At 41.0% G+C, this 22,009-nt stretch overlaps 1 protein-coding gene across 1 annotated transcript in view; it reads left to right on the top strand.

Annotated features, from left to right (window-relative positions):
• LOC133408810 (guanine nucleotide-binding protein G(s) subunit alpha-like) overlaps positions 1 to 17,027 on the top strand; it is a 37,539-nt gene extending 20,512 nt beyond the window's left edge. The window contains exons 6-12 of the mRNA XM_061688059.1: positions 12,243 to 12,297; positions 12,573 to 12,646; positions 12,786 to 12,844; positions 12,919 to 13,039; positions 13,161 to 13,291; positions 14,586 to 14,653; positions 16,763 to 17,027. Coding sequence (XP_061544043.1) covers positions 12,243 to 12,297; positions 12,573 to 12,646; positions 12,786 to 12,844; positions 12,919 to 13,039; positions 13,161 to 13,291; positions 14,586 to 14,653; positions 16,763 to 16,909 — 655 coding nt within the window. The 3' untranslated portion in view covers positions 16,910 to 17,027. The remainder of the gene's footprint in view (positions 1 to 12,242; positions 12,298 to 12,572; positions 12,647 to 12,785; positions 12,845 to 12,918; positions 13,040 to 13,160; positions 13,292 to 14,585; positions 14,654 to 16,762) is intronic.
• Positions 17,028 to 22,009: the final 4,982 nt, after the last annotated feature.

Raw genomic sequence — 22,009 nt, 5'->3', positions numbered from 1 at the left:
CAGTCACACAGACATTGCACGCGTGCATGTACCCAAGCCTGCCATTCCCTTTTAATTTTAAATCTTTTTTTTGTTTTTTTGCCCCATGTTGTTTTTTTGTTTACACTGTTGTTGGTGCTTTTTATTTCTATTGTGCAAGGTGGCAGTTGTCATGAATAACTAGCAAGAGATCGGTCACATTAATTATAGGATACTACATTGCACGTGTGCATGTGCCTCTGCGTGTGTCCAAACATGGCATGGATTCTTTTTTTTTTTCTTTTCTTTTTTTACGGTATGGATGATTTCTAGCCAGATGAGGTGGCTGGGGCATCTGATTCAGTGCCGCCTGAGGGATCGAAGGTCACGGGCATTCAATGTTGGTTTTCGGCCTTGCTGCTTACATGCAGTGATTTCGCCAGATTCTCTGAAACTTTTGATGATATTAAGGACCGTCGATGATGAAATCCCAAAATTCCTTGCAATTGTACGTTGAGGAACATTGTCCTTAAACTGTTCGACTATTTTCACACGCACTTGTTCACAAAGCGGTGAACCTCTCCCCATATTTTCTTGTGAATGACTGAACAATTCAGGGAAGCTCCTTTTACACCCAATCATAGAAACCACCTGTTCGCAAGTAGCCTGTTCACCTGTGGGATGTTCCAAACAGGTGTTTGATGAGCATTCATCAATTTTTTCAGTCTTTTTTGCCACCTGTCGATAGCGGGCTATATTCCATTGGACTGGGTTGGGTTGTTCTGTCCAAAGCTAATTACCATGGTCCTACTAAATTCATCCCCCGAATCATGCCCCCTCTCTATTAGGCTGCATTTATGGTGTTTCAAGCGACACAGTTACTATTGTTTGCTTTCAAGTGTCACAGTTCGGCAACCAAAATAGAATAAAACGCATGGAATAGGATATCTTCAGATTGGAATCGAGCCTCTTCTCTTCCAAATATGGACAAAAATTCGGTAGGTATTGAATAACTGCACACAAGACGATTACCCCGTAAATGCAAGCTTGACGTCATCAAAATACATCGATTGGTGATGTAAACACAACCTCGTCTGCACAAACAACAAACACACACACACACAAAGTCTTCTGTAATTCTAAACTACAGCGAAAGCAGACAAATCATCTAAATATGCACGAAGAGATACGTCCATCGTTATTGACCATGTAAAGTGAATTCAGAGATTTCTTTCTAAATACACTATACATTTCGAGATAATTGCTGAAAATGGTCAAAGACTGAAAACAATACAGTACTAGATTATGAAGCTGTAGTGTTAAACCTTTTCAGTTTTCAAATTTTCTTTTTTTTTTGTTTTTGTTTTTTCACTTTGGGGGGGGGGGGGATAAAACGGTGTCTTTTGATACACTTGGGAGTCTGGCAGGAGTCTCCCTACCCCACTATATAAGAACTTGAGCGCCTTCGTTCGCATCAGTGTCTATCCGGCGCAATTGCGACTTCTACCTCTACAGTGTGCAATTAGCTTGCTAGCTATGCCTACACCTTAAAAATGTATCTTCCCTGGATGCCACAATTTACAGAACAGCTCGGTGTTATTTAAATTCCTGAGTGTTATGTATTTTGTGTTATTCAAGCTACTGTAATATGTTGGAATGCAAAGCATTGTGGGTATATGACGAGAAGGAAGTATGTGTTCAAATGCCTGTCATGCGGTGTGAGGAAGGACGTGTGCCACCATGTTTGATAAACTGATGACTTTCCCACGTCTCTTTGTTGACCTACACACTGACAGAACAGCAAGCGAGCAGTTGGCGCTGTACATTAGCGAACCTCCGGAAGTGTGTTAGCTTGGGAGCTAGCTGGTGGCTAGCGTCTCTCGTTGGAGCGTGGAAAACCTTAAAATAACTCGGTGGGATATATTCCAGCCACCGGATTCTTCAAAGGGATATATTTTTGCAGTTTAATCTTGTACGAATGTGCAAGCACAAGAGAGTTGTGAGAGGTAGTGGTATTTAATTGACAGTTGACAGATGTGCGGGGTGTTGCTTCATCGCTTTGAGCGGACACGCCCACAGCGTCAGGAGAGCAGCGCTAACGGCTTGATTTTTCACCATTTTGAAGCCTCATTTCATATACCGTAATTTCTCGTGTATAATGCGCATTCCCCCCCCCTCCCCCCCCCAAAAAAAAATCAATGGTGCGCGTTATACATAGGTATAGGGGGAAATGGAACAAACTTTCCCATTTTATAAATGTATGCCGCCATGTAGAGGTTATGAAAAAGCGGTATACGTTCATTTCAATATGCCACCAACACCTAGAGGTTATGAGAAAGGTGTACACTTTCATTTTAATATGCCAGCACCACCTAGAGGCTATGAAAAACGTGTAGCCTATAATTTTTTCCAATATGACAGGGGTACCTATGACTGCATGCATGTACACTTTACATACCCTGACAGAATTTGTGAAGTTTCCTTTTTTGTTTTTTTGTTTTTTTAAAATACGACTGATGGCTGAACAACAACCATCATTAATTAATCTTTGTGGTTATGTTTTGTTTGATGATGATGCTTAACAGTTTAATTTGAATCCCATTAAAATAAAACTATATGTGTTTTGCCTGACCCTTCATGTTTTCTTTAAAGAATTGTATCCATCTTACAAATTCTGCCCGGGTAATCAAACATATGAGCACATCTGTGTGTTTTCTCATTTACTAAATGAAAGTAGGGCAATGAATTTCAAAATAAGAGCGAGTAAATAAAAATAATTACATGTTCAAATAAAGTGCTTAACTTCAGAAAAAAATAAATAAAGATAATACTTAATGTTTTGTTCATATGGGTAGAAGAAAAATCATGCATTGTAAAAATACATTATACATAGGTAGAAGAGTTTTCCAGAATTTTGTGGTCAACTTTGGGGGTGCGTATTATACATGTGTGCATTATACACGAGAAATTACGGTACTTGGCAATGTTTTTTAATCAATTACAGTTTGCCAGGGTTGTTAACACTATGTGGTGTGTCATATTTTCTATACATTTATTTTCACTTTACACAAACTTTAAGTCCCAAAGTAATTGCAGACGGCGGCCAGTGAAGTAATATGGACTGGAGGCGCCCCTCATTTAAATCAATGGGAGGAAGAGTCAGTCCAGGTGCACTAAATGGTATGTCATGTTTAATATTTGCATTTTCTCATGTTTTATTATTTACTTTTGTGTTGTCACTGCCCAGTGCTGATGCTTTTGGAGTTATTTCTGTGCGATTTGGGCGTCTGCAGATGTGGGTTGTTTCGTCAGCGTAAACACAGCCATATTGAATCTGTGTCGATTGAAATGTACATGGAAATAGAAAGGGGAAAAAAAGTCTGATATATGCATTCAACCAGAATTGGGTACTTAAGGTAGTGTAAATCCAACCTGTCTGTGATGTGGCATACTGGCAAGGACAGGACAGACAAGGTCTCCGACACTTAAAGCAGGCCTTGTTCTTCTGAACATTTGGATGTGTTCATGTACTATATACAGATGTGTTCAGCTCCGGTCAAAGCTTTTATTCTGTTCTATTATCTTATCGTCTTATTTCCTGCATATATATTCATTCAGCATTAGCTGCTTTTCCTGCTTCCCTTCTTTGCACTCATCTTCTCTTACCCACCTCCGTTCCTGTTCTTGTCCCGCCTCTCCCTCTCGCTGGCCCCACTCCAGTCTCACAAGATTTGGAGCAGATTGTCTATTTATAGCGCGTGTGGTTCTGTCACCATGACAACCAAGCTAGAGGCCAGGGTGCCGGGGAGCTATTTTTGGAGCTGCCTGTAATGTCAGACACAGACTCCTTTCTATTTTCTCTCTCTCTCTCTCTCTCTCTCTCTCTCTCTCTCTCTCTCTCTCTCTCTCTCTCTCTCTCTCTCTCTCTCACACTCTCACACTCTCTGTTTCTCTCTCTCTTCTTTCTCCGTCTCTCTTTCTCACAGAGCGTGTGTGCGTTCGTGCGTCCCTTTCCATGTGTAAATGATTCATGAAGATATTGTTTTGATTATTATTATAAAAAATATCAGAATCATCTTTATTTGCCAAGTATGTCAAAAACACAAGGAATTTGTCTCCGATAGTTGGAGCCGCTCTAGTACTACAACAGACAGCCATTTGACAGAAAATACTTTTGAGACATAAAAACATAAAAAAACAGTATGGAGAGTCACTGCGCAATGAAAGGTTACCGCTAATGTGGTAGTGCTGATATAATTAGAAATGATGCACAGTCCTCCAGCAATTTAGAGCAGTTTGAAATGACTAATAGAGCGATAATCTGGGACAGGGACAATTGTGCAAATGGTGCATATAGTTCTCGAGCACATGAGTGGCCAGTGTTGGTCAACAACAAATATGCAAACAGTGCAGAGTGACGAGATTATTACAGTGAGTGGATGAATAATGTAGAAATGTCCCGACAGAGATGCAACAACAATCTCAAGACAAAATTGGAAGCATGTTACAATGGAATTGTAAGTTAACTGTTTAAGAAATTAAAGGCAAGAGGTAAGAAGCTGTTGGAATGTCTGCTGGTTTTAGTTAGCATTGATCGATAGCGCCTACTTGAGGGAACGAGCTGGAAGAGGTGGTGACCAGAATGTGGAGGGTTCAAAAGGATTTTGCATTCTCTTGTCTTAGTTCTGGCAGCGTGTAAGTCCTCAAGGGGGGTACCGACGATTTATTCGGCAGTCCTGATTGTCCGTTGCAGGCAGAGTTTGTCCTTTTTTGTGGCAGCACCAAACCAGACTGCGATGGATGAACACAGGACTGATTCGATGACTACTGTGTAGAACTGCCTCAACAGCTCGCGTGGCAGGCTGTGCTTCCTCAGGAAGTATATCCTCTGCTGGGCCTTTTAGAGGATGGAGTTGATGTTGGTCTCCCACTTCAGATCCTGAGATACTGTAACTCCCAATTGAACAGCGTGAGGGGCAGCTGTGGCGAAGGATGCATCCTGAAGTTCAATATCAATAAGATTTTTATATTTTAAGTGTTTAGTTGTGTTAATATATTTTAATGTATATTTACATTTTTATTTCTATTACAACAGTTTCACTGAAAGTTGTTTTGGCATTTTTATTTTTGCTGTTTTATGTTTACGGTGATCCCTCGTTTTTCACGGTTAATGGGGACCAGACACCCCGCGAAAGGTGAAAAAGCGCAAAGTAGGATTTGGACGAGATTGGCGAGACACAGCAAGGGAAGATGCTGGGTGAGGCTGCGATGATGCACAGCCAATCAGCTCACGGGATAAATCCACTCGTGCTCTCATTGGTCGATGTCGCACCAGGGGAACCAATCACGCGCCTTGTATGAGTGCCCGTCGCATGTACAGTACAGTACAGGCATGTACAAAGCTTCTGAGTCAACTCATCTCTTTGTTTGGCATGCAGGGAAACCTTCTCTCTCGTGCATCAACATGAAACAACGTGTCTTTCCGCAATATGGCTGCTGATATGGCTGTATTTTTTCATTATTTTTTGATGATTTTTTTTTTTTGATGACTATTTTGGAAAAACCTGCGAAGCACTGAAGCCGCAAAACGTGAAGCGCGAACTGGCAAGGGAACACTGTATTAATGTCTGCATGTTTGAGTTTACATTAGTTTTTATTAGTAATTAGTAATTTGTTGCTTATTTACAATTAGCCAAATTGACAGAATTGCTAATAACAGTGTCATTTCTTCGTTGTCTCATAATTCCACTGAGGAGATGGGATTCTGCTGCTTGTAAATGAGAGGAAGCATTGTGGGAGCTTTAGCAGCTAATGCTAATAATGTCTGGCACGTAAACATCTCCCACTGCTGAGGAAGCGTGCATTTGTTACTTGAACCAGGGGTTTGCAACAGAGCATTTAATCCATTAGCACATTATTATTTCTTAATTAAGATGTTAAATTAGTTTTTTAATTGCAATCCTGAACAGAAAAAAAGGATAATTCTGTTTTAAATTCCACATTGTTGTTCAATATGGTAAAACAGTGAGAGCTTGCTGAAATTGAATAGTCCACATTAAAGCCCTCTGTGATGCTGGATAATCTCTTTTTGGCAGGTGGTCTAATACAATTTTTGAGCGCTGTCGATAAGACACCTACATTGTTTTAGTTGTCTTTGTGTTCTGTGAAGATCAAAAGTTTCTATTTAGCCTGTAAGCCATCCAAGAAGATAAAAGCCAAAGTGCAACACTGTAGGCTAAAAATAAAAGGTACTTTATCCTGTCATGTAAATACAGCGGTTATTTTACACTCTGTTACTGCAGCAGCCATGATTTTAATATTGGTATTAATAGTAGGAAGTGCTAAAAACAGAAAAATAGAGAGGTGTGTTTGTCCTGAGTGGGTGGGCTGGGATAAACAAGAATTCTTTCTAGCCGCTTTTATCATGTTTATGTTTTGTGGCAGCAGCACGGTGTTATGTTAGCGAGTCTGCTTTGCAGTCTGAGGTTCTGGTTTAGAATCTGGTCTTCGGCCTTCCTATGTGATGTTTGCAAGTTTTCTCCCTGGGTACTGCGGCTTCGTCACAGCTCCCACATTCCAAAAACATGCATGGTAGGTTCATCCATCCATTTTCTGTACCACTTCTCCTCACCAGGGTCGCGGGCGTGCTGTAGCCTATCCCAGCGATCATTGGGCGAGAGACTGGGTACACCCTGAATTGGTCAGCAGCCAATCAGAGGGGAAAAATACTAACAAACAACCATTTGCACTCACATTCAGACCTACAGGCAATTTAGAGTCTTCAACCTACCAAGCATGTTTTTGGGATGTGGGAGAAAAATGGAGTACCCGGACAAATCTCACGCAACCACAGGGAGAACAGGCAAACTCCACACAGGTAGAGGCGGGATTTGAGCCCCGGTCCTCAAAAGCCATTTTAAACACTTCATATTGGTCAATAATTTGTAAAAATAACATACCCACGTGGGGTCTGACCGATAGTATCGATTTGTGAAAAAAATATTAAATTGACCAAATTTGAACTAAGCAGGTTTCGGCCCGACGCCAGCGATATGTCCCCTACTATTGACTGGTGACCAGTCCAGGGTATACCCCAATTCTCTTGCCAAAAGTCAGCTGGGATAGGCTGCAGTCAGTTGATCCTAATGAGGTACCATCGAAAATGAATGTTGTTTGGCATTCATCTTGCACATGATGCTTTCACTACTGCAGTGGTTCTCAAACTGTGGTACAAGTACCACCAGTGTGCTCCATCTGGTGATTTGCAAAAGAATCACTAAATTAAATGTTCCAACTGTGCATAATGTTACAGTGACTTAAACGTTTTTTAATCCAATGCAGTGCATTTATTGAGTCCGGTTCAGTTGTATTTAACTATTAATTCCAGTACATTTTAATTAAATTCTTTAAAACTGTTTTCAAAAATTTAGTTACCATTTTTACTTGTCTATGTGCAATAAGTTGAATTTCATCTAGTTTAGTAGTTTTTTTCCCATTTATTTAAGTGCAATGTTGATGTTCAAATTGTGCATAATGTTACAGTAATATTAAATCTACCTTTTAGCAATAAAACCTCTTCCTCGTTTTAGATGAACACTTGGGCCAACTGTCCTACTATAGTTTCATGTTAATAATTTTGGTAGTCTTTAGAGAGCCAAGTATTTTTTGAGGTGGTATTTGGTGTAAAGGATTTGAGAACCACTGCACTAGTATGTGGGCGTTAGCAGCTTAGCCTAGCCTAGCCCAGCCTAGGACCCCCTCTCTCTCCTTCTGCTAGTGTGCTACCTGCAACCCTCTTGTCACATTTCACCACTGCCTGTCACATTCCTGCTTACCTTAGCGGGGGTTGCTGCCCCTGAGAATGGTGGCCATGACCCTTTTTCTAGCTTGGAAGAACAGCAGGTAAGCATCAGGGTAGCATCGAGACAAACGTTTTTTGTCAAGTTACAGTACAATATTTGTTCCTGGGGACATACGATACATTCACAAACTTATTAGCTTGGTTTATTTGTATGTAACTTAACTATGTAATTGTTCATATCCAGAATCACTGTGATCGGTATTTAGTATATCTAAAGTGGGATACACACATACACATTTTTAAAATGTGAGAGACCAGAAAAAAATCGTGTTCTTTCTGCTCTTATAGTGCAGTACATTAACATATCTCCATCGGTGATGGTGAGTCTCCTCCCTCAAATTAAATGTCAGTCGTAGTACCAAGACTCACCTGGGAGAGGCAGCACGGTGCCATAGTGCATCCAGACTGCCGGAAAGAAGCAGAAGATAGTAATAGTTAGGGTGGCCTGGAAGTGCAAAGCAATATAACAAATTGTGAAACAGTTTTACATTGTAGAAAACAAATTAACAAAAGCCAAAACAGTTTTGCATTTCAGGAAATAAATTAACAACAGCCAAAACACTTTTACATTTCAGAAAACAAATTAACAAAAGCCAAAACACTTTGACAATTCAGAAAACAAATTAACAAGGAAACGTCCCATTTCACAGACATTCTTAGAAATACCACGCCCTTTCTCGGCAAGAACTGCCCCGCTTCAACATGATTGGCTCCTGCATCGCGGGAAGGGTAAGCTCCGCAGAGGGAACGAGATGTCCATCCCAAATAGCGATTGTATATATGGACGCCCTGAACAGCAAGCCTGTATAGGCGTTTGATGCTGTATATACAATATATTGTACTTGATCACATTTCTCAAACCATAAAAAGATAAACAGTTATGGAAGAAGAAGGTTGTTAAAGGGAAAGTGTGGAGATTTGCAAGGAAACTGCCGGCTCCATTCATTTGAACATACCGAGGTATCTACCTTGCATACATTCTGGAAACCACTCGACTGAACTATAGCGCACTATGTTTGGCAACTGTTTCCTTGAGCGGCCGATCGGTCGACCACTGGCTTTGACGCGATTCAAAGTTATAATCTCCGGTGCATGGCGTCTTCACGTCCCAGTTTACATTCACTCAAAATGCACAGAAGCTTTCCCCTTCGGTGAAAATACATTTCCGGGTTTGCGAGCCGTGCCGCCGCGTTGCCTCGGCTCAAGCCATATAAATAGTACATAAAGCATCAAATGTTGTTTAACTATAACTATATTCATAATATATAATGTGCCTGTCGATGAATAGCATAGCTTGTGACCAATTTGTTTCGTCTTTTGTAAAAGTGTTTCTACTTTTGTTAATGTGTTTTCTGCAATGTAAAAGTGTTTTGTTTTTTGTTAATTTGTTTTCTGAAATGTAAAAGTGTTTCGGCTTTTGTTCATTTGTTTTCTGAAATGTAAAAATGAAAGTGTTTCACAATTTGTTATATTCTTTTGCACTTCCAGGCTACCGTAAATGGTAGTAGAAGAAGAAAGCTAGGTAAACTGTTAGCTTATCTGGTAACTACGGGTGCTTTCGGAAATTCAATCTGAAGCCCTAATTCTACTCTGAGAGTGCAGTGTTCAGAGAGGAAGAGCATGATCCCTTTGTTTAAATTTACCAACGACCGCCTGGCTTGAACAGCTTCCATGCTCGTCCTGCCTCACGCTGTGATGCAGAATTGAACAGATTTACGATTGTCGCCCACTGACAGTCTTCCGAGCAGAGTGAGGAGGAAAAATCCCCTTTGACACACCCCACACAACAGGATAATCGCTCAGAGTAATCTTGTAGAAACAGCCGATGATCAGGCCTACGCTGGCTTTTCTCAGAAAAAGGGGAACATACTTAAAATTTGTCCCTATTATCGGTATGTGTGTTCTGTGTATTCCATTTTAAATATTTGATTGTTGGCCTGGCTAGTTTCCAAGGAGATCGAGGAGGAAAAATCACTCTTATAACACTCCAAAGCGCAGGGTAATCATTCGAGATAATCTTCTGGACCTCTGACAATTGGGCATTTGCTTACTGTATTTTCACGACCATAAGGCGCACTTAAAAGTCTTAAATTTTCTCCAAAATGGGCGGGGCGCCTTATAATGCGGTGCGCCTTATGTGTCCACCAAGTTCCAAAATCTATAAATGTTGTTGTGTGATGAGCGCTCCGCTTGACTGACTGGGAGCATTTCCTGTCGACACGCTGCTTATACAGAGGAAACGTGTACGTGGCTGAGGACAGCATACGGACGTAAAGGGGGAAGGGTGCACGTGAAGAAGGATGCTAAAGGCACGCCCCGAGTAGGTATATAGCGCCAGTATGTGCATTTTGCAAAACAACATCGGTTTGGCTAAGGACCCCCGAAAATGCCACCTACGAAGAGACACGCTTACGAAGCACAGTTTAAACTACAAGCTATCAGTTACGCGGAGAAACATGGGAATCGAGCAGCCGCGAGAGAAATCAAGATCAACGGATCCATGGTTCACAAGTGGAGGAAGCAGGAAAACGAGCTTCGTCAAGTCAAGAAGACGAAGCTGAGTGTCCACGGAAACAAGGCGAGGTGGCCCGAGTTGGAAGACCAACTCCGAGCAATGGATTAATGATCAAAGAACAGCCGGGAGAAGCGTCTCTACAGTCACCATTCAACTGGGGGAAATAACGCTTGCATAAGAAATTAAAATGGAACATTTTCAAGGAGGTCAGTCTTGGTGCTTTGGTTTTATGAAACGGCGCCATCTATCCATTCGGGCAAGGACTACCGTGGCGCAGCAACTTCCGGCGGATTACAAGGAAAAGCTGACCATCTTCCGCTCCTGCTGCAGTAAAAAGATTGAAACACATCCAGCCCAACCACATCACCAACTTGGACGAGGTGCTGCTCACTTTCGACATCCCGGTGAACCACACTGTAGAGAAGAAGGGGACCACCAAGGTAGGGATACGCACAACGGGGCACGAGAAGTCGGCTTTTACTGTTGTGCTTGGTTGCCATGGTAATGGACAGAAACTGCCACCTATGTTGATTTTTAAGAGGAAGACGCTGCCTAAAGAAAAGTTTCCAGCCGAAGTCATCGTTAAGGCCAATCAAAAGGGCTGGATGGACGAAGAGAAAATGAGAGAGTGGCTGAGTGAGGTGTATGTAAAGAGACCGGATGTTTTTTTTCCACCCGTCACCGTCCCTGTTGATCTGTGACTCCATGCGCGCCCATCTCACAGGCGCTGTGAAAAACCAAGTGCAGCAAATGAACTCAGAGCTTGCCATCATTCCGGGATCCTTGACAAAGGAACTCCAATCGCTGGATATCGGTTTCAAAGTGAAGTTGCGAGCGGCGTTGGGAGCGATGGATGACAGATAGCGAACACAGCTTTTCTAAGACAGGGAAGCAACTCCAGGCGTGTTACGCCACCATATGTGAATGGATTGTGGATGCTTGGGCTAAGGTATCTGCTTTGACTGTTGTCCGAGCTTTTGCGAAAGCCGGCATCATTGCTGAACAGCCCCCCACCAACGAGACTGACTCTGACAATGACGAGAGAGAACCCGCCTTGTTTGTTGGAGAACTTGCCCAGCTGTTCATTTCAGATACAGAACATGAGGACTTTGATAGATTTGTGGATGAGGATTGATCAAAAACTAATGTGAGTACATTGTTAAATACTTCAAAAAAGTAGAAGTGAACTCAGTTTTGCTCCAGCTGCCTTTTTAAATACATTGTTTTAGCATGCATGCATATTACCGTATGTTTTAAGCTAGCGTATGTTTTACCATGCCTGCGCCCAATAATACGGCGCGCCTTATGTATGTGTTAAATACAGAAATAGACCCGTAACTGAGGCTGTAGCTTTTAATGCGGTGCGCCCTATGGTCGTGAAAATACGGTATTTTGAAAGGAAAGTGGGAATCCTCAAATTGTCCCGATTTATCTTTTTGTGTAGTGTACACTTTAAGGATTTACAATTGTTGACTAACAAGTTCTTTTAGAGCAGTAGTTTTTCCTTAGCTCATTAATTTGTCAGCAGTATCTGATTAATGCAATTGCCATTGTCTTTGAACAGCCGCCGCCATGTCTTAGCAATTAACACAGATTCAGTGGCGCTTTCCTGGGTAGGCGCCATTCTAAGCTCATTGTAGGCATGCATGCATACCTACCCCACGCACACAGCACACACACACTCACTCACTCTTACTACAGCGGCTCCATTGACTCTTCACTTTGGTCTGACAGAACGAAATGGTGCTGGTGACTCAGAGCGGCTGGCTGCCTCTGATCTCACTGTGAATTACAGCACACGCCCTCTGGTGGCCATCTGGACAGCGTCCTCTTGCTGTTCTCACCATGCACGGCAGATTTTCAGTGCTATCATTTCAAATCACTTCTCTTTGCTTCTGTTTCCTACAGCTTCCTAGACCGAGTGGATGTGGTTCGCCAACACGATTACACGCCAACCGACCAGGTGAGATCGCCACCGACGTTTGCTATTGTTAAAATAGACAAGTAACGATGATTTGTTTGTTTAATTCTGTAAGAATGTTGAAGAAAAAGGCAACAGTTGACATTTAAATTATCAATTGGATATTTGTTCACTCTTAAATACCCCATTTCCTCAAAGTGGTCATCCTGCTAATTACAGCGTTTTTCATCTGGAGCATTTAAACAATTACTATAAGTGATATTGAAAATTATTGTCAGATCATTTTTTAACCATTTTAACGTGTTGCTGTGTTTCAGGACCTGCTGAGATGCAGAGTGTTGACATCTGGCATCTTTGAGACAAGATTTCAAATAGACAAAGTCAATTTTCAGTGAGTAATGTTCAGCAACAAATGGCAAAACTACAGTATGACGAACTTTGTTACAAATGAAACAAATTATCCAATGGTTTAAAGGAAGTAGCACAATCATATCACATTTTTTAAGAGTATATTCAACTGTTTCCCCCAGTATGTTTGACGTGGGTGGTCAGAGGGATGAGCGTCGAAAATGGATCCAGTGTTTTAATGGTAAGATTGTCGCTTTCCTTCGCTGTGATTCCACAGCTGTTTGTGATTTATTCATTTTATTTTTGTGGTTGTAGATGTGACAGCTATCATTTTTGTGGTGGCGAGTAGCAGCTACAACATGGTGATCAGAGAGGACAATCAGACCAACAGACTGCAGGAGGCCCTCAATCTTTTCAAGAACATATGGAATAATAGGTCTGGATCCATTGCTGTATACACTGCACACACTACAAGTTGACCCATCTGTACTCTGTGAATGGTCTTACATCAGTGACAGAGAAAATTCACGTTGTTTGTCGTTTCCCCCTCTTGGCAGGTGGCTACGGACCATCTCCGTCATCCTCTTCCTGAACAAACAGGACCTCCTCGCCGAGAAGGTCTTGGCAGGGAAGTCAAAAATTGAGGAGTATTTTTCTGAGTTTGCACGCTACACGACGCCCGACGACGGTAAGAGGCAGCGTTAGAACAACGTTCATAAAAAAGAGTGTCGGATACACAAAAGCAGCAATAAGGAACAATTGGGGTTTTCTGCTTTAAGTCTAATTTTAGTGAAACCCCTTTTCTGCTTTAAGGCTAAGTCTAATTTTCGTGAAGCCTCGAAAGTCAGACATACAGATATGGAAACATTTAATTATCCCCACGGGGCTTTGGTTGACTCCTAAATATTTCTTATTTAAAAAATAAGGTGAATTAACCTTTTCCAGAATTGTAAACTGCCGCCATCTCAAAATCTTTAACTGTACAGGTAATATTGAAGTAACATTTTAACATTCTTAATCAAACCACGACTTATGAAGATCTGCTAGCTTTATGCTAACACATAATTCAAAACGCCATAAACGGGCTTTCGAAACTAGCATCTGTATTTAGCATCGGTAGTTATAACCCTCTAAGCAATACATATTTAAACACAAATAGTGCATTGACGCATTTAGACAGACAATATAACAATACTCACAGGCATAAATGCTTTATCCTCCGTGAAAAACGACTAATATTACTGCAGCTTTCTGAGTGATTTAGTTTTAAACCTTTTCTTTGTGTATCATGTACGTCTGTATTATACTGCCCACCCCAGAAGGAGGCCCAATAAACTATAGCCTGAAATCGTAATGCACAAAATGATTAATTCTTTACAGTTTTAAAAAATTATGTTATTAGTGTCTGTGTTTATAAAGTACAATACTGCAGAGTGCTATTTTTCTTACTAAAAAACACATAAAATTTGTTGTTGTTGTTGTTGGAGTTTCTTGTGGGGCTGGAATGGATTACTGGTATTTCCATTCTGCGCTTTATTGAAGATGAAATATTATTTGAACGACAATGTATTCTGGTAGACTTCGATCGCTCCACAATGTTGTGTGTGTACATGTTTGGGTTCCGGTGGAGTCCTTTTATTTTGTTTTTAAAATCCAGTTTTACTTGACATAAATTGTGATATACCTGTATCACTATTTAATATTATTCCTAAAATGTGTTCTGACAATATAAGGCACACGCCATCTGCAGTTGAGTAGATAAACAACCCCCCCCCCCACTATTTGTTGAAATCCGGCAAACATGAATCTGTCTTCCAAGTCAAGGGGCTTGAGCATCCTGCACTATGTTGCATAGTAACAATTTTTTTATTTAGAATGTTTTTTTCCATTTGATAAAGTAAACTAATTCATAAGCCTGTTAGGTAAGACTGGTTTCAGCAGTGTTTAGCCAACACAAGTCATTGTGACCTTGTCATCAACAGCAATACCAGAGCCGGGCGAAGATCCGCGTGTCACGAGGGCAAAGTACTTCATACGGGACGAGTTTCTGGTATGTTCACACTTGGGGTTTTACCTGTTGGAAATCTCCTCACTCACCTTCGTCGTCCACCTGCCAGCACTTAATATGTTTGATTTTGCTGCTGTTTTGTCACAAGAAGTAAGACTTTGTTACATTTCAATTGGGGATGCACCAAAATGAAAATTCTTGGGCAAAACCGATAATGAGGAAACCAAGGCCGAAAACCGAAACATCGAAATAAATTATCATGCCAATTATTAGTAAAATTGCATTTATTGCTATGACTATGGACTAACCTCACTAAAAGCAAGGCATTGCAATTGTTTAAACAAATATGAATGATTCAAAGAATAAATCAATTACAAGATGAAAATATTTATTTAGCTACTGGCATTCCATCTATCCACAAATAGGGCTGGGCGATATGGGGTAAGAATCCTATCATATATTTTCTTACACAGTCGATCGATATATATCACAATATAAAACAAATCGCTATTTTTTTCAATCTTAAATGTTCTTAGTTATTCTTAACCTTTTGATTTAAGTATTTATTTTTTGTCAAAAATTGAACATGGAACATTATACAACTATGTAAGACAAAGTTTTCAAATTCCAATTTACACCTAGGGATTTGGTATAGGGCTGCCATAAACGATTATTTTAATAGTCGACTAGTCACAGATTATTTTTGCGATTGATCAATTTATCGGATCATATGTAAATTGCAGTTTAGCGCACCAGCAAGCAGTTGCTCTTAAACCATCATTATCTTCCAGCTTGACGTGTAAAACAGAATTAAGATAACAGTAGATTTAACCTTCACTAAACTTAGCAGCTTGTACCAGCATTACTGACATGTTTGTATACGATAATGCAAATTAAAATGAAGGCGATATTCTGGCCATTGACATTTGTATCTGTAAATGTTTAGTGCGCTTTAAATTGACGCTGCCATCTTCTGATAGGAGACTTCTGCATTTTTTCACAATTTATAACAATTATCGGGTGTCTTAACATGTCTCTGGTATGCTTTTGTCAAAATACCCTATGATCAAGAATTACAGAGAAACCATCAATGATATACAAAAACGCAATATAACACCAACTGTGTCACTTCCATCACCTGGAGCAGTTCACAATCAATATTTAGCTAATTACATGACAAAAGCATAATTTTAAATACTTCATACTCAACAAAGATACTCATTATCAGTTATATTGGCCAGTGTCACTGATTCTGAAGGCCCTGGAAAGCACATTTAGGATGAAATCTGATTGGACAAAGAAAATCAAACATCCACCTACATGTACTGGTAGCAGTCCAGCCAAGAGAAATGCTACGAAATGAAAACAATAGACTTTTGGAAATAAACAAATAAAATTTTATGGAACAAATATTGCCGTAACTTGGTAAGAAAGGCACAGCGATGGAAAGAGATCCCCACTATTTGGGATGTAACACATTGGTTGAAAGTTGCAGAAATGTGTGAATTTAGCATTGTTAATGATCCAAATGTAAGATTAAAATAAAACATAGCATAGAACATAGGCTGCCAAATTGCTCCCTGCTAAGCCTGAAGTACACCTCGAAGCAGTCTTCATGGCGTTGTAGCTCAAAGATATGTCTAAATTCCCCCAGATCCTGCTGTGCCATTACAATCGGATGGAGCCATTCCATTTTTTTAGCTGCTGCTGGTCTCCTCCTTATGATAAGCAAAGCCAGAGCTTTACGTTACAACACTGACATCAGGCTACTTCATGTTCAATCACTTAGCATCTCGTGCCAAATAAGGCCAAGCTTGTGCCCGTTGTCCTGGGTCCTACCCCGCGGTGCACGCCATGGAAAGACGTTGCTCAGTGATTTGCTAGCAAACATTGTTCTTGCTTTATAATAAAGTATATTTTCACGTATGTCGATAATTCACACTGATTTAAAAAAAGTCATACATTATGGGGCTGGATGGAGTCATTCTGTTTCCATTCATTTCAATGGAAAACATTGCATTGATTCTAACGTTTCGGAATGAATTAAATTCCTGACCTGGCTTTCCACTGTTTAAGAAATCTCATTAAAAGCGTACAAAATTTGGACACCTGTCACCGACTGTTTCTTTAACTTAATTTCCCTGCCCACAGAGGATCAGCACAGCCAGCGGGGACGGTCGCCATTACTGTTACCCCCACTTCACCTGTGCCGTGGACACAGAAAATATCCGGCGCGTCTTCAGCGACTGTCGCGACATCATTCAGAGGATGCACCTACGGCAGTACGAGCTCTTGTGATGGGGCGTCTCGCACAATACCACCCTCCCACCATTCCCCACGCTGCCTTTCTGCTCCCCTTCCTTCCGTCTTGCCTCCCAGGACCATTAACCCAGTCGGCATCCATAATTCAACAGAACCTGAATGAAGGAAGACGACTTTGGAACACACACTCTCACACACTACAGTTTTAACATCTCCTGAAGACCCAATCCAAAAGTCAGTTCTGAGTTTGTTTATTCACCGTGTGCTGACCACCAATCAGGAGGGGGAGAAGATGAGCGAAACATGATTTTTCTGAGAGGGGTGTTTTGGGGGTTTTTGCACAGGGGTGGACAGATGGGACGCCACAATTTTCATGTAGGAATGATGTAAGCCAACCAGAGGGGGGGGGGAACAAGCTAAGCTAAATATATACAGTATATATAGATATTTATATATGAGTGTATATAAATATGTATATATAAATAGAAATATTCTATATATACACACACACACACACACACACACACACAAAAAAGACAGCCCCATCCACACCTGCCTTCATCAACACATTCCCCCCTACCTTACCACCACCCGCCTCTGGCTTCACGTCTTTATGTTACTGCTGGAATATTATTCTTGTACAGACTGTAAAATGAATTATTTTGTACAACTCTATTGAAGAAGAAGATGGCGACGACGAAAAAAATGACTTGTAGAAGATCCCTGTGCCTTGATCACGACTGTACGTGTGTAAAAAAATCAAACAAACAAAAAAAGAGCTAATATGTAAGTTATGTTTTCACTGCGCTGTACAGCTGGACGGCCGTGGCGGAGGCCTTTTGTCTATTGCTTCGTTTCTATTTTTTGTCTCTCCCCTTAGGTTTGTTCATTTTTGCTTAGACTCCTGGTTTATATAATGGGATTTGAAAAAGATAAGGAGACACGCCACATTAATGCTGTGTAGTACAAATACTGAAGCTTAACACAAGTTAATATATATAAAATATGTCAGATTTTATATTTTATATATGTACACATATTATCTTCCCTTCTGTGAGCGCTCACCAGTTTCCCTTTTTCTGCAGACATGGGTGCAGGGTTTTGGACTTCAGTTTTTATTCTATTATTATTTTAGCTTTAACTGTTTGCAGGGGAGGGAACAATACAATTGCAAAACATTTGCTTGTTTCTACATAAACCAAATTCTTTTTTTTTTTTTTTTTTTTTTTTTTTTTTGCTTGAACAATAACAAATTGCTTCCAGTGTTTGATTCATTTTGACCAGGACTTCCACATTCACTCCACTTACTAGAGACCGCATTCCATCCATCAATTTTCTATAACGGAGGTGGTAACGGATTGCACCCAGGACTGGTCGCCAATCAATCACGGGGTAAATCTAGACAATCTTCACAATCATACCTATGGACAATTTAGAGAGACTTCAATTCACCTAATGTATGCGTGGCGTCTATCCTGACTGACATAGCCTGGTCACCCATCAATTGCAGGGCACATGACAAACCTTGTCATAATTACAATAATTATTTGTATGAAAAACTAAGGACAGATATATAAAATATAAGACAGTACATATATGGCGGTAACTCAGTACCTCCTTGTGCCCACCTGTGTTCTTGCACCGCTGCGCAAACTAACTCATTGCGTGAAGTTTGGAGTCTCAAAATGTCATAAGTACAGTAAATTATAACATGAGAAACACTTATAGGCCATAAGTATGTAACAAATTAAAAACAGTGGGTATGGTGGTAACTGATCGGGCCTTCTTGGTGCCACATGAACACAGAAAACTAGTTCTTTGCATGCAACTTGCTACTTTGAAACGTAATGGAAAAACGTCAAGTACGGCAGTAACTGACCGTGCTTTTTTTTCATGCCGCGTGATCATGTATCTGCTATATACAAAACATCACATGACCAAGCCTGGAAAACAGTTTTGCGGGCTTCCTGTGTATGCTGCGATAACTAACTTCGGGTTGATGACATGAATGTTTGAATCGGAACTTGCTAAAATATTTTCTTTATGGCTCGTGTCTTACCACAATACTTGTATGTCATTTATTTATATAGTATATGATTTACAATGGGTACAGAAAGTATTCAGACTCCTTTAAATTTTTCACTCTTTGTTATATTACAACCATTTGCTAAAATCATTTTTCATTTTTTTCCTCAATGTATGCAGCACCCAATATTGACAGAAAAAAAAACAGAATTGTTGACATTTTAGCAGATTTATTGAAAAAGAAAAACTGAAATCTCACACAACCATAAGTATTCAAACCCTTTGCTGTGACACTCATATATTTAACTCGGGTGTTGTCCGTTTCTTCTGATCATCCTTGAGATGGTTCTACACCTTTATTGGAGTCTAGCTGTGTTTGATTATACTGATTGGTCTTGATTAGGAAAGCCACAGACCTGTCTATATAAGACCATACAGCTCACAGTGCAGGTCAGAGGAAATGAAAATCATGAGCTCAAAGGAACTGCCTGAAGAGCTCAGAGACAGAATTGCGGCAAGGCACAGATCTGGCCAAGGTTACAAAAACATTTCTGCTGCACTTAAGGTTCCTAAGAGCACAGTGGCCTCCATAATACTAAAATGGAAGGCGTTTGGGTCGACCAGAACCCTTTCTTGAGCTGGCCGTCCGGCCAAACCGAGCAATCGGGGGAGAAGAGCCTTGGTGAGAGAGGTAAAGAAGAACCCAAAGATCACTGTGGCTGAGCTCCAGCGATGCAGTAAGGAGATGGGAGAAAGTTCTAGAAAGTCAACCATCACTCCAGCCCTCCACCAGTCGGGGCTTTCTGGCAGAGTGGCACGACGGAAGCCTCTCCTCAGTGCAAGACACATGAACGCCAGCATGGGGTTTGCTAAAAAACACACCTGAAGGACTCCAAGATAATGAGATTCTCTGGTCTGATGAGACCAAGATAGAACTTTTTGGACTTAATTCTAAGCGGTATGTGTGGAGAAAACCAGGCATTGCTCATCACCTGTCCAATACAGTCCCAACAGTGAAGCATGGTGGTGGCAGCATCATGGGGGTAGGGGTGTTTTTCAGCTGCAGGGACAGGACGACTGGTTGCAATCGAAGGAAGGATGAATGCGGCCAAGTACAGGGATATCCCGGACGAAAACCTTTTCCAGAGTGCTCAGGACCTCAGACTGGGCCCAGGCAGAGCCCTGACTTAAACCCAATTGAGCATCTCTGGAGAGACCGGAAAATGGCTGTCCACCAAGGTTCACCATCCAACCTGACAGAACTGGAGAGAATCCCCAAATCCAGGTGTGAAAAACCAAAAAGAATGGCTGTACTGGCTCAAAAGGGTGCTTCTACTAAATACTGAGCAAAGGGTTTGAATACTTTTGGCTGTGTGATATTTCAATTTTTACTTTTTAATAAATCTGCAAACATTTCAACAATTCCATTTTTTTCTGTCAGTATGGGGTGCTGTGTGTACATTAATGAGGGAAAATTTTACTTCAATGATTTTAGCAAATGGCTGCAATATAACAAAGAGTGAAAGATTTAAGGGGATCTGAATACTTTCCGTACCCACTGTATGTAAACACGAATGAAGCCTAAACATCAGGTATTGTCATCTTTGGTAGGTCTTGCAGACATCTGCATTTTCTCTCGCTGATTCATTGGTCGCTCTCCACCTTAGTGCGGTTCCTAGTTGATCTGCTGAACAGTTGTAGTACTGCATGTCCCCTTCTCTCAGTTCTGATCTATCTATGAAATTTGACTAATCTCTCGCATCCCCCTCCCAGTAATAGGTGCTCGTGCCTCTAGAGGTGCAGCCAAAAACTGCATCTCTCTCGCTCACTCTCTCTTTGTCCCTCTATCTCTCTCTGCTGCTCTTTCCATCTCTTTCTGTGTCACTCCTTTTCTACTCTCTAACCCACCCACTGGAGGCAGATAGCCGCCCCACACTATCTGGTCTGCTCAAGGTTTCCTCCCAAGAGCGAGTTTTTCCTTGCCTCCATCACTTAGTTTGCTCATGTAGGGTTCAGTTAATTTTTTAATAAGTCTGCGAGGAGTGTGGTTTTAGACCTGCTTCATGTGTAAAATGCCATGAGACAAATTCTTTTTGGCGCTATATAAATAAAACTGAATAAAATTTAATCCTGTGTAAAACAAAAGACAGACGTTTAAAGGTCCCATATTTTGCCAAACCAACTTTTTCTAGTATTTGGGATGTAATATTGTCTCTATGGTGCCTCAGTAAATGTGAAATATGAATTAAAATCGTCCATACATTCCTGAGTTCCAGACATTTTTCTGCCGCGAGGCCTGAAATCAGGTCATTCGAATTTCTCGAGCTTGTCTACGTCACTCGCTTCGATCTTTGCCTACCTTTCCACTCCGGATCCAGCACTCGTCAACATAACAAACCCGTGTGCTCTCACAAGTGGGTCTTCTACACTGAGGCAACCAATGAGAGGAAAGGGGGCGGTCTTAGCCAAAAATGAACAAAGCAGATACAAAACTGGGTCAAACAGTAGCAGCTGTTAGAGAGACCTTTACGGGACACCCGTATGACAAAACCAAGGTGTTTTTTTTTTTTTTAAATGAAATAGATATTTTTATATCAAGTCCATGTTAGAGAGTCACTCTAAGGAGGTGTAAATAACCAAAATATTGGACCTTTAGTATTTCTACAGTTAGTTGTCTCCTGCCAAAGGGCTCTGGCCAGTCCTCAAAGCGTCATATGTCGGTACCGTTGGGGCTCATAAACTAAACAGAAGCATCCATTGTCAAAGGTTGACAAGTCTTATAAAAGACGACATAACGTCACATTTTATTATAATGTATATGTGTTGTGTGGTCGTGGCGTTGAACAAAGCATATAGTTCCCGTGCAGCCCCACGTCTGGTCGATAGATGGCAGACTTGCGTACAGAAAGCTGATTGCCAACCTTCAAAAGTACAGTAGAAGAAGAAAAAAGTGCCCACCTCCGGCTTTTCCGTGCATTGGCGCGCGTAGCGTTTCGTGGCCGAGGTTCACTGCTCCTCCTCGGGCAGCTGCTGGACCGACTCGCTTCGGTCGTGGTGGCGGTGGGAATAATAGTAGTAGTAACGGCCGTAGAGAGGAGAAGAGCATAAAGA

The sequence above is a fragment of the Phycodurus eques genome, chromosome 10, assembly GCF_024500275.1.
Source record: "Phycodurus eques isolate BA_2022a chromosome 10, UOR_Pequ_1.1, whole genome shotgun sequence".
In the NCBI taxonomy this organism is placed as follows: domain Eukaryota; kingdom Metazoa; phylum Chordata; class Actinopteri; order Syngnathiformes; family Syngnathidae; genus Phycodurus; species Phycodurus eques.
Note: the sequence above shows the minus strand (reverse complement) of the source record. Positions and strands in the feature narration are given on the sequence as shown.